The 18831-nt window shown below is 41.9% G+C and overlaps 1 protein-coding gene across 2 annotated transcripts; it reads left to right on the top strand.

The window, feature by feature from the left end:
• Nucleotides 1-587: 587 nt before the first annotated feature.
• Nucleotides 588-18053, top strand: dapk2a (death-associated protein kinase 2a). 2 transcript variants are annotated; one of them, XM_037545153.1, is made up of 10 exons: nucleotides 588-737; nucleotides 1185-1247; nucleotides 3689-3910; nucleotides 6003-6141; nucleotides 6565-6694; nucleotides 6841-6889; nucleotides 7021-7047; nucleotides 7180-7332; nucleotides 7468-7513; nucleotides 16893-18053. In XM_037545153.1, the coding sequence occupies exons 2-10, from the start codon at nucleotides 1186-1188 to the stop codon at nucleotides 17532-17534; spliced, it is 1470 nt and encodes a 489-aa protein (XP_037401050.1). In that variant the 5' UTR covers nucleotides 588-737; nucleotide 1185; the 3' UTR covers nucleotides 17535-18053. The 2 variants fall into 2 exon arrangements, with proteins under 2 accessions (XP_037401050.1, XP_037401051.1); XM_037545154.1 differs by lacking the exon at nucleotides 3689-3910.
• Nucleotides 18054-18831: the final 778 nt, after the last annotated feature.

Raw genomic sequence — 18831 nt, 5'->3', positions numbered from 1 at the left:
GACGTCTGTAGACGTTTTAGACTGATAGTGTGTCATTTTTTTGTTTTTAAAAAATAGAGACTCCCCAGTCAGCTCAAATATGCAGAGGTGGTGGAAGAGCGGTGAATGTTTTACAGTATCATTTATTTTCAATCTCTTTTTTCAGTGAAGCACAGTCACCTGTGTCATTTCATTGATTTAAGAGTGTCAATAACTTTTGCCAGTGACTTTATTCCTGGAGAAAACTGCACATAAATGATCGTTTCACATTGTGCTAAGTTCACCTTCGTTGTTTTTATAGGTCTTATGTTCATTCAGCTAAACAGTCCACAAAAACATGTAGACTGAAACTTCTCACTGCTGTTAAATATCATGTCACTACAGCTTTTAGAGTAGCATATCAGTAGATAGGTGATTGGCGAGAAAACTGACCTTAGTAACAGATATTGCACCACATCAGTGGACCGACACAACATAACGAGTCTTTTTCCAAACCAGCTGCTCCACATAAGGACGTTAAGCTGTGCGGACACGAATATTACAGCCTAATATTACAGCCTGCATACATCTGTCAAACAGGGCAGCTTCTCTAGTCAGTGGGCAAAGTGTTTATGCAGCCATGAGTTCAACAGGTGGCGTCCTGTTTTAGACAGACAGCGAGGCTCGAGCACAGGAACGCGCTCAGTCAGGCAGGCTGTTCACAGGAGAGACAAAACAGAGCAAAGCTTTTGAACTGAACTCACACAACAGATCAAGAGGTAAGTTTCTGTTTAATGCACTTTCACAGACGTATGTTAGTCTTAGTTGGTCCATTTAGCTCAGCAACTTCAGCCACTGTCACCGTCACAAGTACGTGTTTTATAGGCCGATGGAGAAAGAGCATGTTTTTATTTAAAGTGTAATATAATATTTTCACCGGTCACTGGGGTCGTCTGGCTATTTTTACTTTTATTTAGTCCGAAATAAGCCGTGAGTCATCTGTGAGTGAGATGTGAAGCAGTGGCTTGAGAGAAGTAGAAATAATCCTTTTTCAGGGACCAAAAAAATTGATCTGCTTGATTTGATATTCCAGTGCATTTGGAGGCGTGCAGGGCTGGGGGGCTACACTTACAACGAGCAGAGGAAACCAAAAAAACAGGCATTGCTTAATGTAGCAACCCTGCCGTCCATCTCTCCCTCTCTCTTTCTCTTTAAAAATCCAACAGGATGGCTGTGTTTAAACAGGAGAAGGTGGAAGACTTCTATGAGGTCGGAGAGGAGCTTGGAAGGTTAAAAGACTATTTCCCTTTCTTTTTCACTCAGCATGTGCAGGACACACTCACCGGCCACTTTATTAGGTACCCCTTGCTAGTAAAAGGCTGGACCCCCTTTCGCCTTCAGAACTGCTTTAATTCTTCGTGTCAGACTTTCAACAAGGTGTTGGAAACGTTCCTCAGAGATTCTGGTTGGTTATTTGAGTTCCTGCTGCCTTTCTATCATCTGGAACCAGTCTGCCCATTCTCCTCTGACCTCTCACATCAACAAGGCATTTTCGTCCACACAACTGACCGCTCACTGGACATTTCCTCTTTTTCGGACCGTTCTCTGTAAACCCTAGAGATGGTTGAGCGTGAAAATCCCAGCAGATCAGCAGTTTCTGAAATACTCAGACCAGCCCGTCTGGCACCAACAACCACGCCACGTTCAAAGCCCCTTAAATCCCCTTTCTTCCCCGTTCTGATGCTCGGTCTGCACTTCAGCAAGTCGTCTTGACCACCTCTACAGGCCTAAATGCAGTGAGCTGCGGCCGTGTGATTGGCTGATTAGCCATTTGTGTTAACAAGCGACTGAACAGGTTAGGGTTAGGGTTGTACCTAATAAAGTGGCCATGGGTGTATATGACATTGGATGCATTGAGTTGTTGCTGCCTTTTGAGTGTTCATGTTGTGTTGCAGTGTTGTACAGTGTTCTGTCAGGGATGGTAACTAGTAGTAACTGGTTGACTTATTGCTTCAGCCCAGTCAGGAACAGAGCAAAAATCTGTTGTCCTCCAGAAGCTTTGGCTATTATTATTATTTTTGGTTATTATTAGTTCATGTAGGTCATTTGATTTATAAAAAATAAGAGGCACGCTTTAAGGTGATATGCGTGCGTCGGGTAAAGCTTCATGTTTTGTCTGGTTTGTGTTACAGAGTGCAGGTTTTATTTTTGTATGTCAGGTCTCAGTACTGTGCTCTCACAACGTATTAGGATAAGTCCAGTTTAGCTCATTTTCGCCCACTTTGGAGAAGTTTGATTGATGGGTGTCCTATTAGCCCTGCTGCTTTCTTTGGGCGGTGAATATAAATAACGGCTGGATTAAAAAAAATCTGAATCTGCTGATGACACCTCACAAGATTCAGTGTTGTGCTTTTAAAGACCCAGCAGAGTAAACACAGCAGAGTAAACACAGTAGAGTAAACACGTTTACATATCGCACATTTATCTGATCCTAGCAGCTATGCTATGTCCAGCCTTGCAGACCCCAGATGGGATGCTAAAGAGAGCTATCTTTAGGACCCCTCCTAGGCTATTCACACTGCCGTAGAAGTCCTTTTTAACCTGACATTCGCTGTAGTGTTGATTACCCAGAGCCTAATAAGCGCTACATTCTTCATGCTGCTCCCAAAATCAGTGAGTTCTGTGGGATTTCGTTTGGCCTGAATGTATATTCAGTCTACACTTAAGACATTTTACCACTTTTTCAATGTCAGTAAACCAAAACAAACAGAGGTAAAATGCAATACATGTTTTTTCTTTCAACAAAACAAGACCGTACGCACAGCAACGACGTTTCGTCAAATTCAGGTTATAATAAAATCTCCTCTTCTACTTAGTTACACGTAAAACACATTTGAGAAGCTGTGTGAGCAGCAGCCCCGCAGCCACTTTACATGTTTTGTTGATTTTCTAAGGGAAAATAAGTTCAAACATCTTCAACAGAACAAACTTAAATATGTTATTTATATATTTATGAATGTTAGCACATAATTTCTATTTATTTGCTTAGTTTAACAAAATAAAACATAAAATGTGACCTAATCTTTTTTCTTAAATAAGTTACATTCATACAACATGTCAACATGTCATACATACAACTGTACAAACTCAAATGTGGTGTGGACTGTCTAGAATCTGCACTTTCAACTGAATTTCACTGTTTTTTTAATGAACTATGAGTGAGAAGTAATTCAAAAATGTTAGAAGACATATTTTAAGGATTGTTTGCTCCAGGAAGGTTAAACTTTCAGGGTTTCCTTCATTCTGTCTATGGACCTTCACACAGCTCTCTGAGGGGTAGGACTGTAGTGAACAGTCTCACCTTCATTAATGCGCCGCTTACCTATTTGACTTGTTTTACGAGGTTTAATTACGTTACCACTGTCAGATTGGCCATCCTGCCAACGGGACAAAATTCCTTGTTGTTGTTTGGTGCTTATTGAGCAGCATGTCTAATCGGCTGAGGATGTGCTGAATGTGTGGTTAGTACTTTAATTTCTAAAGGCAAATGAACTCCTTCATCTGTAAAGGCCCATATGTGGGCCCACATTTCAGCTCCTCCTCCTACATATTAATTTCATAGCAGTTACTGAGTGAGAAGTCTTATTTTGAACATGTAATAATAAGCCCAGTGTTGAAGAGGTTAAACAGTGACTGTCCTGTTCGAATTCTTGTGCTGCTGGTGCATCAGTGGGCAGTTTGCCATTGTGAAGCAGTGTCGGGAGAAGAGTTCGGGCCAAGAGTTTGCCGCCAAGTTCATAAAAAAGAGGCAGAGCAATGCCAGCCGGCGTGGAGTGCTACGAGAGGAGATCGAGCGGGAGGTCAGCATTCTGCAGCAGATCCGCCACCCCAACATCGTCACTCTGCACGACGTCTACGAGAACAAAACCGATGTTGTGCTGATTCTGGAGCTGTGAGGACACACATACTTACTCTTTCGCACACACGTTGATTATTTTGCCTACACTATGTGTTCAAAAGTATCCGGACACCCATTCTAATTAATCAGTAAATTCAGCTACTTTAAAAGCGACTCATGACACTCAGTTCAGTTGCACACGCAGCCTGTCCAGTGTTTCCTCTAGATGTTTTCAGACCCTTCGCAGCTACCAGTGTAGTTTTAAGTCTGCCAGGTCTATAAAAAAGGAGTCTGATACTGAACCAGCTTGGGACCATCGCAAGAAAGCCCAAAGAGATCTGCGTTTGATGATACGTGAAAACGCTTTAGGAAGTTGATTTCTTACGTCCGTAAACGTCCAGCAGGGGCTGGTTTAGCTCACTGAAATAACAGAAGAGGTGAAACACGACGTTTTAGTCATTTTAGTGTTTATTATTCTCATTTCAGGACTACAGCACAAATTTGAATAAAACAAACACCCTAAACTAATATCTCAGAAAAAATATATATAATATATAATATTATATATAATATATAATATAATATATATAATTACGCCTGATCAGACTAAATGTTGCACTCTTGTGGGTTTCTTGTGGGTGATATCACTTAACAAAAGCTCGTTAAGTGAAACTGAGTTAGGTGTGTTATTTATTTAAGTTATTAATTAAGTGAATTGTCAGATTTATTTCATAAGCTTTTGTTTGGTCACTGTAATCTTTCTCACTGGCCCCTGACATCAACTATTTGCTTACTGTTTTACTCACTACGTTTGTGTTGCCTATATTTCTATTATGTGTACGTTTCTCTTAATCACTCAATAAGCAATCAACCGTCAAGCTTCGTTATTGTTGGTGCAAATTTAAGTTGCCATGGAATCTTTTGCAGAGTGTTCTGTAAAGACAGATCAGTCCCGTAGTAATCGCCGATGGAATTGATGGAATTATTGATAGAATTATGTAAAAGTAACTGAACCCTACTAAATGGAATACTGGGGAAAAGACTGGACACAGGTTGAAATAGCCTTTAAATGGGAAAGCTCATAACGCTCATATGGTGTCTTTTTACAAGGAGAGCCAATCAGGGAAAGCCCCGCCCCCACCCCACCCTGTTGTGGAGATCTGTGAGAGACCTGCAAGAGAACAAGCTGAAAAATCATATTTCATATCTTTTTACAGATAATGATTTGAAACATTGACATGACTTTCGGTTTCAGATTTATAGGTTCTTCCTCTTTACAGGAGATAGGAGTCTGGTCTTGTATGAGTGCAAATAACTGCCCGGGCACGTTGCCAAATAGCCGTGGAGTGGACAGACTTTCCTATGAGGACTTTGTTAAAACTCACTTGTGTGTACTTGATTTCACAGACTACATGAAGCTGTTGAACACAGTTGCGTGGAACCGCTTGACATAAGCCTGAATTTAGTATATTCAATTTTGAAAATAGATTATTTGAAACAATTTGAAAATCAATTATTTTGCTCAAAATTGAGCAAATACCATGTAAGAAATGAACACTAGGAAGCAAATGTTGGCCTGTGAGTTATATCCTAACGTTTGTATCTCTGTCAGCACACGATTTTGGCTGGGTGGGCCCCACAGCCTATATTATTGTAGGGGCAACACTGTTGTATAATCTCAATAGAAAAGCATTGCCAATAGAATGGGGCATTCTGGAGTAGCAGCACATGAGTGTAAAGTCATGGTGCATAATGCAAAGTGAATACTACGCATTGGGCTGTGGAGCAGTGTAATTGCATTCTCTGGAGAGATGGTGCTCTGGAGCACCATCCAATATCTTTGACATGTGCTGGGTTTCTGTTTCTGGTCCATAACTAATCAACCAACATCAGTATCTGTAGAGCAAAGACAGCAACAGAGGAACAAACTATTCTAAATTTCTAAATTTCTATTCTGAAGAAGAAAAAAAAACACATTAGCTGAAATGGTGTCTACAAACTTTTGGCCATATAATGTATCTAACATTGCACCGTATTCAGAGGCTCACAGTTGACTTTGGTGTTATGTAATGAGCGAACAGTCAATATTTGATCAGAGCTTTGATAAGACTTTGATAATGTTTTAATACGGGATAATTGTGTTTAGAGTATCTGGAGGAGAGCTGTTTGATTTCTTGGCACAGAAGGAGTCTCTTAGTGAGGAAGAGGCCACTCAGTTCATCAAACAGATTCTGGAGGGCGTGCACTACCTGCACACCAGAAACATTGCTCACTTTGACCTGAAGGTACATTCACTAACCATAAAGGTGTTTGTGGAGTTCCATCACTCTTCACGTAGTTACTCAGTACTGACTCCACCTGAAGTTCAGTCATACAGAGAAAGAAAGCTCTGATTACAGATGAGTGATTCTGTGTTAGGCCTCCGGATTGGGAACCATAACATACAATATTTCCCAAATTTCCAAATCACAACATTAATACATTAAATCGCAATATGTGGGGCTACTATCATTAATATAAAACAGGGAGATGAGATCTCGACAAGCTGTTTCCTTTTTTTGCTTAACACGGCTATATTTATATGATTAATTAAATAAATACTTAATTATCTAGTACATTTGAACACTGTGCTCTGTTAGTAGAGACAGGTTTCTTGGTGTATGTATGATTAACTTGGTCCATGTGTGGTAACCTTTTCTTATCTGTAGCCTGAAAACATCATGCTTCTTGATAAGAATGTTCCTCTGCCTCGGATCAAACTTATTGATTTTGGCCTGGCTCACAAAATCGCTGAAGGGGCTGAATTTAAAAACATCTTTGGAACTCCAGAGTTTGTAGGTAAGACCTTTGACACGCATAAATTATGATCCCAGCATAAAAACGGAAAAATGGATGACACCTTTTAGCAAGCCAGCTATGTTTTTTAAACATATGTTATTTAAATGATGTTAATTTGATGTCATTACTTTTTTTTGCCATTTCAGCTCCTGAGATTGTGAATTATGAGCCTTTGGGCCTGGAGGCAGATATGTGGTGAGGCTTTGTGTCATCTAATATGAATCTAAAATCTAACTGTATATTGTCTTGATGATCTTTGTTTATTACCCTGAAACACAAATGCATACATACAGAATAAGTTAACTGATGCTGCTTGTCTGTTGTAGGAGTATAGGAGTCATCACATATATTCTGTAAGTTAAGAAGAAATATTGACTCATAACATCTTTTAGCATTTTATCATAGGTTATATGTTGAGTGTGTGTGTGTGTGTGTGTGTGTGTGTGTGTGTGTGTGTGTGTGTGTGTGTGTGTGTGTGTTTGTAGGCTGAGCGGAGCATCTCCATTCCTAGGAGAGACAAAGCAAGACACCTTAGGAAACATTTCAGCGATGAACTATGTGTTTGATGATGAGTTTTTCGGCCACACCAGCGAACTTGCCAAGAGCTTTATCAGACAATTACTACAGAAGGACACCAAGTAAGAGTTGATGTTAAAGAGAAAGAGCGCCTTAGATGTTTTGACAGAGTTGAACTCGAACAATTTACCACTTCAGATTGCAAACGTATAGTCCAGGGTATCTTTAACAAAAATCTTGGGTTTTTTACTTTGCAGGAAAAGACTCACTATTCAAGATGCTTTAAACCATCCCTGGATCAAGGTATTACATATTTAAAGTTTCTCAGGGGTGTAAATCTCTGAACATGCAGCGTAAACAATGCAATGCAATGCATAATCCTAAATTGTTCTTGGCTGAAAGTATTAAAAATCAAACTTACCTGATTTTCCTCTGACCCCAGATGTAGTAGCCAAGACATTCAGCATCCAAAGTTTAGAGCTGGCACTTTGAGGCGAACGTTACTAACAAAACTTAGAACTGAAACATCAAAGTAGCCTGAATTCTTTTATTAGAAATGCATTGTTAGAACACCTCTCAACCTGCTTAAACCAATCCAGGTCTTCAGCAAGTTGCACAGAACTGTCGATGTGGTTTAGAGCACCGTGGGTTTTACTGTGATCTCTGAAAATGAACAAAACCTTCATGCAATGGGCGACATTTCAGATAACACCTGGGCTGGTATTCACCAAGCAGCACTGACCTTAAATCATATTCCTCCAGATTTATAATGGCCATTGTCACAATTACTGGTCCTAGGTCAGCACCCCTACTCTTGAGGTAGTTTGTGAATACAGACCGTGTTGTCTGCCTGCAGCTTTGTTCGTTTTTACACTTCAAAGTGAATTATACTGGCCCTAAGCCACGCTGATGAATGTTTGGATGCAGGTGACTACTCAGTTCAACTTTGCACTGTTTGCCTCGCCACAGTTCTCAGCTAAAGAAGCAAAACTTGAGCTTAAGACATGTTTGGCAAGTACATCTGGGGTGAGTGGAAAATTGTGTATATTTTCACGAAACCAGGTAAACCTTACATTAGCATGCATTCATAGCACTATGTGAAGGTTCCTCACACTTGCACATCTCATTTAGTGTGTTCTAATGCACTGAAATGTTTGGGGAACCACAAGTGGTTCATCCGCTCCAATGGATCTTTTTTGGCATTTCTATTTTTAAGAGTGTAGACTTTAAAAACAACACAACAAGCTTTGTGATCTCAGCGCATTTATTTTTGAAATGTTAGAACAAAACCAGACAGGAAGAGGAAGAGACAGGAAGACGCTATGCTGTAGTAACGCAGACTTCAACGCGAACCTCGGCAATATTGAGCAAGGCAGCAAGTCAGTAATCTATAAACCACATGGATTAGTTTTCTTAGCCAACACAGTTATAAAACAACTTTAAAAGCTATAAAATTTATATTAATAAACTACTCACTACCGGAAGTACACTGGAGGACGGTGAAGAAGATCTGGACAGTCTGCAAGCTTACATCGACGAGTGTTTCGACCGAGTCGTAATGGGAAAACCAACCAACACTCCGTCCAGCAACAAAGGAGCTCCATCCACCAAGAGGAGTCGCCCAGAAGATTCACCAGGGGCTTCTTCTCAGTCCAGCGAAGTGGCGGACATTTTGGAGTCCATCGATAAGAAGCTGTCCAGTTTCGACGCTCGCCTCTCCATTTTGGAAATTCTTCACAAGGAGTTTCAGGCTCTCCGGGAGTCGGTAGAGTTCAGCCAACAGCAGGTGGAAGCACTTGCTGTGGAGAACGCCGCTCTCAGAGAGTCGGTGAATTCCCTCACCAAGGGAATGACCCGGCTCTCGGAGGAGAATAAAAAAATCAGGGAAACCGTCACCGAGCTCCAGGCCCGCAGCATGAGGGACAACCTCGTGTTTTCGGGTCTACCGGAGAAATCGGAGGAAAACCCGGAAACGACAGTGAAAGAGTTCTTGCAATCCTACCTGAAGCTCCCGGAAGACACTGTTAAAACCATCAACTTCGATCGTGTTCACCGTATAGGAGCTAAGCGACCCGGGGCACACAGACCCAGACCAATCGTAGCCAAATTCGAACGTTTCAAGCAGAAAGAGCTGGTGAAGAGCCGCGGACGGGAGCTGAGAGGAACGGACTTCAGCGTCAACGATCAGTTTCCTAAAGAGATCCTGGAGCGACGCAAAATCCTGTTCCCTCTCCGGAAAAAACATATTCAAGAAGGTTGACGAGCTGTCATCGCGGTGGACAAACTCTATATAAACGGACAGCTCTATCGCGACCAGAAAACCACGCCATGGCTATACTGATCAGGTGACCTGTGTATACAAACGCCTTTTTTCTCCATCTTCTTTGTTTTGTTTTTTTTTCTTTTTTTACATGTCTATATATAACAATTAATGCCGGTTTAGACAGCATAGTGGACTTTATGTTAAGTAATTATTATTTTTATTTTTATTTATTTATTTATTTTTTTTTCTTTCTCCTTTTTTTTTTTTTTTTTTTTCTTTCTCTTCCCCTCATTCTTTTGCTATATTTGTCACTTTGGAGCACCCTTTCCTTTTCTTTTCTTTCTGCATCCAACATGTTTGCTACACAACACACACAATGCTATACAGGACACATAACATGCAATGTACACTCACACACACATCCACACACACACACACATCTTCAGTGAGCACGCAACACTTTCTCGATTAATTTCAATATGAGCACACTGAGGTTTGTTTCATGGAATGTGCGTGGAGTTGGTTCAAGGGAGAAGAAGGTGAAAATTATTAACCGATTAAACGACTTGCAGGCTGACATTGTGTTCCTACAGGAGACACATGTGTCCAGAACATCTGCACACACACTCTCCTCTTCACAGTTTCCTCATATGTACTCAGCCTGTTACAACTCTAAACAAAGAGGTGTAGCTATATTAATTAACAAAAGGATAAACTTCTCTATTAGAAACACGATGTCAGACCCCGAAGGCAGATTTATAATACTTAATCTATCTATTCAGAATATAGATTTATGTATTGCCAGTATATATGGACCAAATGTTGATGATCCCTCCTTCTTTCATACCTTCTTCACCTCACTTGCTGATCACTCTGATACCACAATTGTAATAGGAGGGGACTTCAACCTGGTACTTAATGCAGAGATTGACAGGCTTAGTACAGCAGTGAGTCAAAGAAACTGGCAGTCTGCAGACATTCTTAAACAATACATGAAGGATTTTGGTCTTTGCGATGCTTGGCGCTCACATCACCCCACTCTGAGAGATTATAGTTTTTTCTCACAAGTACATCACTCCCACTCCCGCTTGGATTACTTTTTAGTCAGTAGCTCCATGATGACGGAAATCACAGACACTCAGATACATCCGATCACTATTAGTGATCACGCACCTGTATCTGTGTCTCTGACACAGAAACGAATTACACCACCAACTAGGAACTGGAGATTTAATACATCATTACTTAAAGAACAAGATTTCATTAATTATTTTAAACGAGAGTGGGCTATATACTTAGAACAAAATAATCTGCCGGAAATATCGCCATGTGTTCTATGGGAAGCAGGAAAGGCAGTAATGCGGGGTAAAATAATTTCTTACTGCGCACATAAGAAAAATAAAGAAAAAACACTTATATTAGAATTGGAACAGAAAATTAAATCTTTAGAAAATGCCTATGCTGCATCACCACAAGAAAATATAATTAACAGCCTGAGGAAACTTAAATTGGAATTAAATGAAATACTTGATAAGAAGACACAATTTATGTTGCAGAGGTTGCGTCTGGAAAACTTTGAACATGGAAATAAATCTGGAAAATTCCTGGCCAATCAGTTAAAACTGAATAAAGAAAAAACAGCTATTCACTCTATTAAAGACTCGGTCGGTAATATTACTCATGACCCACAACAAATAAATAACTCCTTTAAAGACTTTTATGAAGCCTTATACTCATCACAGATTAATCCATCTGATGCTGAAATTGAAGAATTTCTTAATGATATAAATCTACCTAAATTAAATGAGGATCAGATTACGACTCTTGATTCACCGTTTTCATCATCTGAATTCTATAAGGCAATACAGCACCTTCCAAATAATAAAGGCCCAAGGCCCAGACGGGTTCCCAGCAGAATTCTATAAAGAATTTTGGCCTGTGTTAGAACCTACTTTTTTCAGAATGGTGACTCAAATCAAGAATAACCACACAATCTCCCCAAACATGAACTCTGCCAACATTAGCCTGCTTCTTAAACCAGGCAAAGACCCAACACTTCCATCTAGCTATCGCCCAATCTCTCTTATTAATGTAGACCTTAAAATTATTTGCAAAGTTCTCGCAAGAAGATTAGAAAAAATCACTCCATATATTATACATTCGGACCAAACAGGTTTTATCAAGGGCCGGCACTCAGCCGATAACACACGCCGACTAATAAATATAATAGACTACTGTTCCATTAACAAATTAGAAAAAATAGTAGTCTCTTTAGATGCAGAGAAAGCATTCGACAGGGTAAATTGGAAATTTTTGTTAGCAGTTCTACATAAATTTGGATTTGGCCCATCCTTTATAAACTGGATCGAAACATTATACAGCTCTCCAAATGCACGGGTTAGGACAAATGATCTTATCTCACAAAGCTTCAGTCTGCAGAGGGGAACTAGACAAGGTTGCCCACTCTCTCCCTCAATGTTTATCATCTTCATTGAGCCACTAGCAGCAAAAATCAGACAGAATGTAAACATCAAAGGAATCCAAACAGAAAATACAGACCATAAAATAAGCCTTTATGCTGATGATGTATTACTTTTCCTCGGGAACTCACAAGCCGCTCTTCTAAAGACAATCACACTTATAGATAAGTTCTCATCTGTATCAGATTACTCCATTAATTGGAGTAAATCAACAGTTTTGCCTCTGAATTGTAAATTTCAGAACATCATACCTACATCACTACAGTCGGGCAACATTAGATATCTAGGTATAAATTTTTCTCCCAGGCTGTTAGATCTGGTACGACTGAACCATATTCCTTTACTAAAAACAATAGAGGACGATCTCACACGTTGGAACTCTCTACCTATATCTCTCATGGGGAGAGTTGCCACAATAAAAATGATGATTCTGCCTAAAGTAAATTATCTGTTCTTAATGATCCCTAATAAACCTTCTATTGCTTGGTTTAAGTCGCTAGACTCATATATTTCTAAATTTTTATGGAAAAGTAAAACATCTAGAATAAGCTTGAAGACTTTACAAAAGCTAAAATGCAGCGGTGGTCTAGAACTACCAAATTTTTATCACTATTTTTTAGCCAATAGACTACAGTATGTTTCAAGGTGGATGAAATCAAACCGCTCAGACAGCCCATGGCTGGATCTGGAACAAACACTCTGTGGGAAATTGAAAATATCTGACTTACCTCTCATTAGCTCCAGCATTAAACATTACAATTGCTTTAAAAGCCTTACAATAAGCACCACCCTGATAGCCTGGTGGGAATTCTTAAAGATGGCTAAGTCTTCACTAATCCCTTGTAAATTAACACCCATTTGGAACAATCCCGATATATGTCGGAAAAAGACAGTACTGAATTTTTCAGAATGGCAAGAAAAAGGAATAAATAATTTAGAACATGTTATTCATGATGGGACCTTTATTTCATTTGAAGATCTTATTTTAAAATATGAAATTAGCAGTAGCAAATTTCTGGAATATCACCAATTGAGGTCCATCATACAGGCAAGATTTAATCTAAGTAATCTAAATCTAGAAATCCCTGTGTGGATAACAGACTTTCTAAACCTCTATACCCCTAAACTGTTATCAAAAATATACAAATTATTATTAAAAATTAATGATTCAATATCCCTTCCAATTACAAAATGGGAGAGAGATCTTTCCATCATCCCGGATGAAAATTTCTGGACACAGATATGTCTAAATACTTTTAAAATGACTAAAAATCCAAATTTACAACTTATACAATACAAAACTCTCCATAGAATACATTATACAGGGCACAGAATGTTCCAAATGGGCCTCAGAGAAACAAATATATGCACTAACTGCACAGGTAATTATATTGAAAATTATATGCATGCTATATGGTCTTGCATGCCTGTTCAGAGATTTTGGCAGACAATATGTGAAGACTTATCCACATGGTTCCATTGTGATATCCAAGCCTCACCAAAACTGTGCATTTTAGGTGATATAAGTGAATTAAACATAGAAACGAATATATCACATATAGTTCTTACTGCCTTATGCATCGCCAAGAAAACTATCCTCATGAAGTGGAAATCAAAAAATGATTTATGTATAACTCACTACAGAAACCTACTTCTAGACCACATTAGTCTGGAAAGAATGTCTGCTACCACTAAAAATCAATTGACTACATTTGAATCCCTCTGGTCCCCACTGATCAGCTCCATCACGTGATGGGGGTAACCGGCTGTAGTCTTGTCTTGTGGTGTACCCAGCAGGTGGCTGGGGGTGGGCTGGGGGATTTGGATGTCTGATGGCTCTTGGACTGGAGATGGGGGCTGACGCTCTGCGGTTTCTGTGTGCGGGCCCTGTTGTTGATGGTGGGGGGCCTGGATGTGTGCGCTCACGGTCTTGGGGTGGGGACCTGGGGACCCGTGGGGGTGGGTGCTGGCCCCGTCCGGGGGGCTGGCCTCCTCTGTGTGGGCCGGGGTGTGGGATCTGGGGCCTTGGCGCCTGGGGTCGCCCGTCCCCCGTTTGGGCTCCTCCCTGCGCTGGAGGGGTCTGTGCCCCCCTGGGCGCACCGCCGGGTGGTGGGGGGTCTGGGGCGCGCCGGGGTGTCTGTCTGGCATTCCAGGATTCTTGATGCCTCCCGGGAGGAGGGGTGGGGCACTCAAGTAGGGGGACAACCACATAGGGCTGGTTGGTTCTGGACCCAGGACCACTGTGTTTGCGTATATATGGGTGTGTGTGAAGTTTGTGCGGGTGAGTGTGTTTGTGTTGGTATGTATGTGTGTGTGTTTGTATTGTAATCGTGAGTATGTGTATTGTAACCGTGAGTATGTGTATGTGTGATAATTGTTGTCTCTTGTGTGCGTGTGGGTGTGTATGTTTTGTGCTGTGTCAGCTGTGTGGGCGGGCGCCGGCCTGGAGCGCGGTGGTGTCCTGGGGGCTTGGCCGCTTCGGGCCCTGGGCCGGCCTTCCCTGCGCCGCGGCCGGGTGTAGGAAACCGGGGTGCCTAGTGAGCTAGCGCCAGCTGGCTCTCTTCCTCCGAGGGGTAGTTCTCTGCCTCTCGGTCTTTCTTATCCTGACCCTTCCCCTCCTCCCACTCAGTCAAACATCACACTACACATGGGGGTTCTGGGGGAGGGGGGCCCATGCTACAGTGAGTAGGGCCACCTACCTGGCTCTGCTCGCTGTGATGCGTGATGTCCCACTCCTCCCCTTTTTTCCCCCCTTACAATGACACATTTCATGACACAGTACAGTACACACAGGGCTTTGGGGGGCAGGTGTCACTCAGTGGATGGTGGGTGGCGCTGCTGATGTGACCTCACTTATCTGCTCACTGCTACCTGCCCCTCAATTTTATTTACACATTAGACATTGAGGGCCTTGGGGGGCAGCGTGGCAGTGTGCTGTTATTCAGTACTACATTGCCTCTGTCCCTCCAATTTTAATTGCACTGTAGCTCACACACATTCTTTTCATTTCACACACATATTGAGTGTGTGTGGGGGGGGGGGGGGGGGGGGGGGGCAGGTCCTCTCACACCGGTTTGGTGCACCCTGCCTGGTGGGGAGACCGGCCGGTCATTCGGGGCCGGGGTGGCTGCCTCCCTGGGTTACCGCTGACCCGTGCTGGTGTCCGCCCGCCGATACTGTGAGTCCATGTATGTTCCGTGTGTATGCATGAGTGGGTGACCGGCGTGTGTGAGTGTGGGTGTGGGTGTGTGTGGGTGCATGTGAGCATGTGTGTGTGGACAGCTGGGCCTGGGTCTATGACTTGCTGAGCCTGGACATCTGTGGTACATGGTGGTGGGCAGGAGTTACCCCTCCCCACCGCTCCCCGCTGCTTGCCGACTCCGCCCCACACCCGGGGTATGGGTGCCCTGTGGGTCCCTGGGTGCATGACTGGACATCGTGGCGTGGTCCCTGCCCTGCTCCCTTGGCGGTTGTGTCCTGAGGGTGGTTTGGGCCTTTCTGGCATGGGGGGGGGGGTCCTGCCGGGGGTCGGCCGGTCTCGGGCGCCTGGGCCCTCGGGGGCCGCATGCTCGGCTCATGCTGGGGATGTTGGCCTGCCGGGGGGGGGTGGGCTGCTCATTGCCTCTGGCTCTCCGGTCACTTGCCCTTTGTCTGTGGGCGCTCTGTCTGGGGCCTCCATTCTTTGTCCTCTGGGGCGTGCACGCGGTGGCCGTCGGAGCGTGTGGCCTCAGGTCTCCTGAGTTCCTAATGGGCTGTGGATGGTCCGGGTCCCCCGGGTCCTTCCCTATCTGTCTCTGGACCACGGGGGCATGGTTGCGGCTTCTTGCCCTCATTGCTGAGCACATTCCATGACACATGACACGTGAACGCATATACACACATATACACATTGCTGCAAACAGTAGAATTGTGTGTGGTGGGTGGGTGTATATGTATAGAGGCATATGTATAGATATGTAAACATGTGTATGTATGTAGCAGCAAATAGTAGAATTATGTCTGGGTGTATATATGTATATGTATATGTGAATATGTATATGTATGTATATCTGTATAATTGTTTTTTTCCCCTCCCCTTTTTTTTTTTTTTTTTTTTTTTTTTTTTTTAACTTACTTATTTATCTATTTATTTTTATTTAGTTGTCTGTTTATTTACTTATTTTATTTGTTTTTTCTCTCTTTTTTATTATTATTATTTTTTTTTTTTCTTTTTTCTATTTATTTATTTACTTACTTAATTATCATTATTATGATTTATTATTATTATTATTATTATTTTTTTTTTTTTCTCTCTCCTCCCTTCTTCTCTTTCTTTCCTGTCCTCTTTTTTATTGCCTGTCAGGCCTGGCCAAACAAATAAAATAAAAACTTTAACAAGAATAGGCTTTAGTAACCTATAGAGCTTTTTCTTGTGAAAACAAATATGTTTGGTACATCAGTACATTCGGATTACCATTCCGATTGCAAAAATGGCCAGACATGACAGGTTAAATAAAAAAAAAAAAAAAAAAAAAAAAAAAAAAAAAAAAAAGAACAAAACCAAACCGATATTTTAACTTCAAAATCGAATATAAAATTTGCATGCTTTATTGAACGTTACTATAATTGATTGCAGTTTTAATTTCCCAGGTGTCAAAGATTGATGCATTTTTACAGCCTAGTTTTTCCAGGGTTTTCTGTGTAGTGTATTCTTGGGTAATAACGTATCAACAAGGTCTTTGTTTGCATAACTTGGGACACAACAACAGCTACATGTGTTTCAACGTTTTATTGGTTCTTTGCTACAGAATTATAAAAATTAAACTTTGTTGGCAAAACTACAAGCTAGTACATAAGAGTATTGTAGAGCTGTGGGAAACACTGTTTTCTTCTTGCTGGACTAAACATCTCAGTGCCATTCACCCCGTCTTCTAACCCCTTCTCTTCCTTGGCTCTACAGTCCAATGAGCATAAGGAGGAGCCCAGCAAAGTCCCAGAGAGGAAACGTGAGCGGCGGCAGCTGAAGACCAAGCGGCTGAGAGAGTACACCGTCAAGTCGCACTCAAGCATGCCACCCAACAACACGTACGTGAACTTCGAACGCTTCGCCCAAGTGGTGGAGGACATTGCAGCCATGGAGGACACATTCAGCCAGCTGGCTTTGGCCCATGATGGCCTGCAGGAGGACATTGATGCTCTGGTGTCCATCTACAATGAGAAGGAGCTGTGGTACAAAGAGGAGAGCGAGAGCATCCGTCATGAGTTGTCGCAGCTCCGCTACGAGTTCCGCAAGGTGGAGGCACAGAGGCGCAGTGTGCAGGAGGACATGAGGAATGTAGAGGGTGGCATTAGTCGTGTTAGTGAGCGCTACAAGGAGAGGCATGCTCATTTTGAGGCTCTGCAGAAGGAGCTGGGGGCGGAGCTGCAGTGGGTGCAGGAGGTGGTAGGATCCTTCCAGGTCACCGGGAGCAACGGAGGGTTTCCCAACTGCAGCTTCAGCAGTGTCTTCAATGCTGATGTGAACGAGGCACTGAAAGAGCTGCTGAACAGGACCTGTGGTGGAGAGTTGCTGACAGGAATTAACCTAGACCAGCAGAGATGATACATATACACTAGTGCTGCACAATGCACTGTTTGTTAAATATTATCATGATATTATCATGGTTTTGTATAAAGCTGCAATATGCAAGTGTGCCTTATGAAAAATGCCTTTTTTATGTACTGTGAGCATCTAGACTAACCACAAATGTTCCAGATGGATTTATGTGGGTATTTGGATGAAACGATGGGGTTCACGTGAACCAACAAACACAAACAATTTAACCAAACATAATGCATCTTTAACCATCAAATAACATTGTGCTCACTGTGTTTTTCACATATTGTCAGTTGCAATAGGTTTCAGTAGAGTTGCAATGTGGTATTTTCCATTTCATGCAGCTCTAATGCACAGGGGTGGATTTAATGATTGTGGGTGCTTAGGCGAAACCCAGAAATGAGGCCCCCTGGATGCACATATGTAAATTAGTTGAGGGTCTTGACTCCCGTGTGGTGCAACTGTCTAAATTCAAAGAAATTATATAGTAAAATCCTGTTAAATAAAACTCTTGTAATGAGATTATTTAACAGCCCGTATCCTTCATTTTTCGCATATTTTATTTTTGGTCCACTTGTGCCAGAAACAGTCATTCATTTTTACGTGAACACTTTCCACCCTCTCTTTATTCCTTTGAATTAAACAGCCTGTTTTTGTTACTGCGCTTTTAAGATATGTAACTAAGCTTAGCTCTGATTTGGGTGACTTGTATTATTGTGCTTAATCCAAAAAGCAGCTGAGGCTGAAACATTCCTTTAGTGTAAGTGAGCAGAGCTAAACTGTTGTGAACTGGATGGACGTACATGTCACGATTGGCCCCTCCCAGTCCTGTTCATGTGCTTTTGTTTTGGTTTTCGGTCCTGCCCTCTTGTTTCACGGCTCCACCCCTGATTGTTTCCACCTGTTTCCCACCTGTCCCTTGTTGTCCTGGTTTGTATTTAAACCCTGTGTTTGCTGGTCTTCGTTTGTTGGATGTGCTGTTTGAAGAGTTTCGTTTATTTCTGGTCTGTTTGGAGTTCTGTGTTCATTTTGTCATGTCTGTCCCTCCTGTTCTCCGTATTGGCCGTTTGGACCTGGACCGTCTTGACCCTGATTTTGGATTTGCCCGTAATAAATCTCGCTCGTCTCCGCACATGCGTCCCCCTCAACATCGCTCCCCATCGTTACAATATATTTGTAAATGTTTTGGTTGTTAATCAAATCTTGGACACCTGTCACCACCTCATTCATAGCGTATACAGCACTTTGAGTGTAGTTCATTCAAATATAGAAATCAGTTACTTATGAATAATGTTATGCTATA

The sequence above is a fragment of the Pygocentrus nattereri genome, chromosome 15 (genome assembly GCF_015220715.1).
Source record: "Pygocentrus nattereri isolate fPygNat1 chromosome 15, fPygNat1.pri, whole genome shotgun sequence".
NCBI lineage: Eukaryota > Metazoa > Chordata > Actinopteri > Characiformes > Serrasalmidae > Pygocentrus > Pygocentrus nattereri.
Note: the sequence above shows the minus strand (reverse complement) of the source record. Positions and strands in the feature narration are given on the sequence as shown.

Excerpts from the sequence above, each read along its gene's own strand:
- dapk2a (XM_037545153.1), top strand. The coding sequence starts at position 1,186 with ATGGCTGTGTTTAAACAGGAGAAGGTGGAAGACTTCTATGAGGTCGGA. Across the intron at positions 6,142-6,564 it reads TTGCTCACTTTGACCTGAAG|CCTGAAAACATCATGCTTCT; the intron begins GTACATTCACTA and ends TCTTATCTGTAG. Across the intron at positions 6,890-7,020 it reads GGCCTGGAGGCAGATATGTG|GAGTATAGGAGTCATCACAT; the intron begins GTGAGGCTTTGT and ends TGTCTGTTGTAG.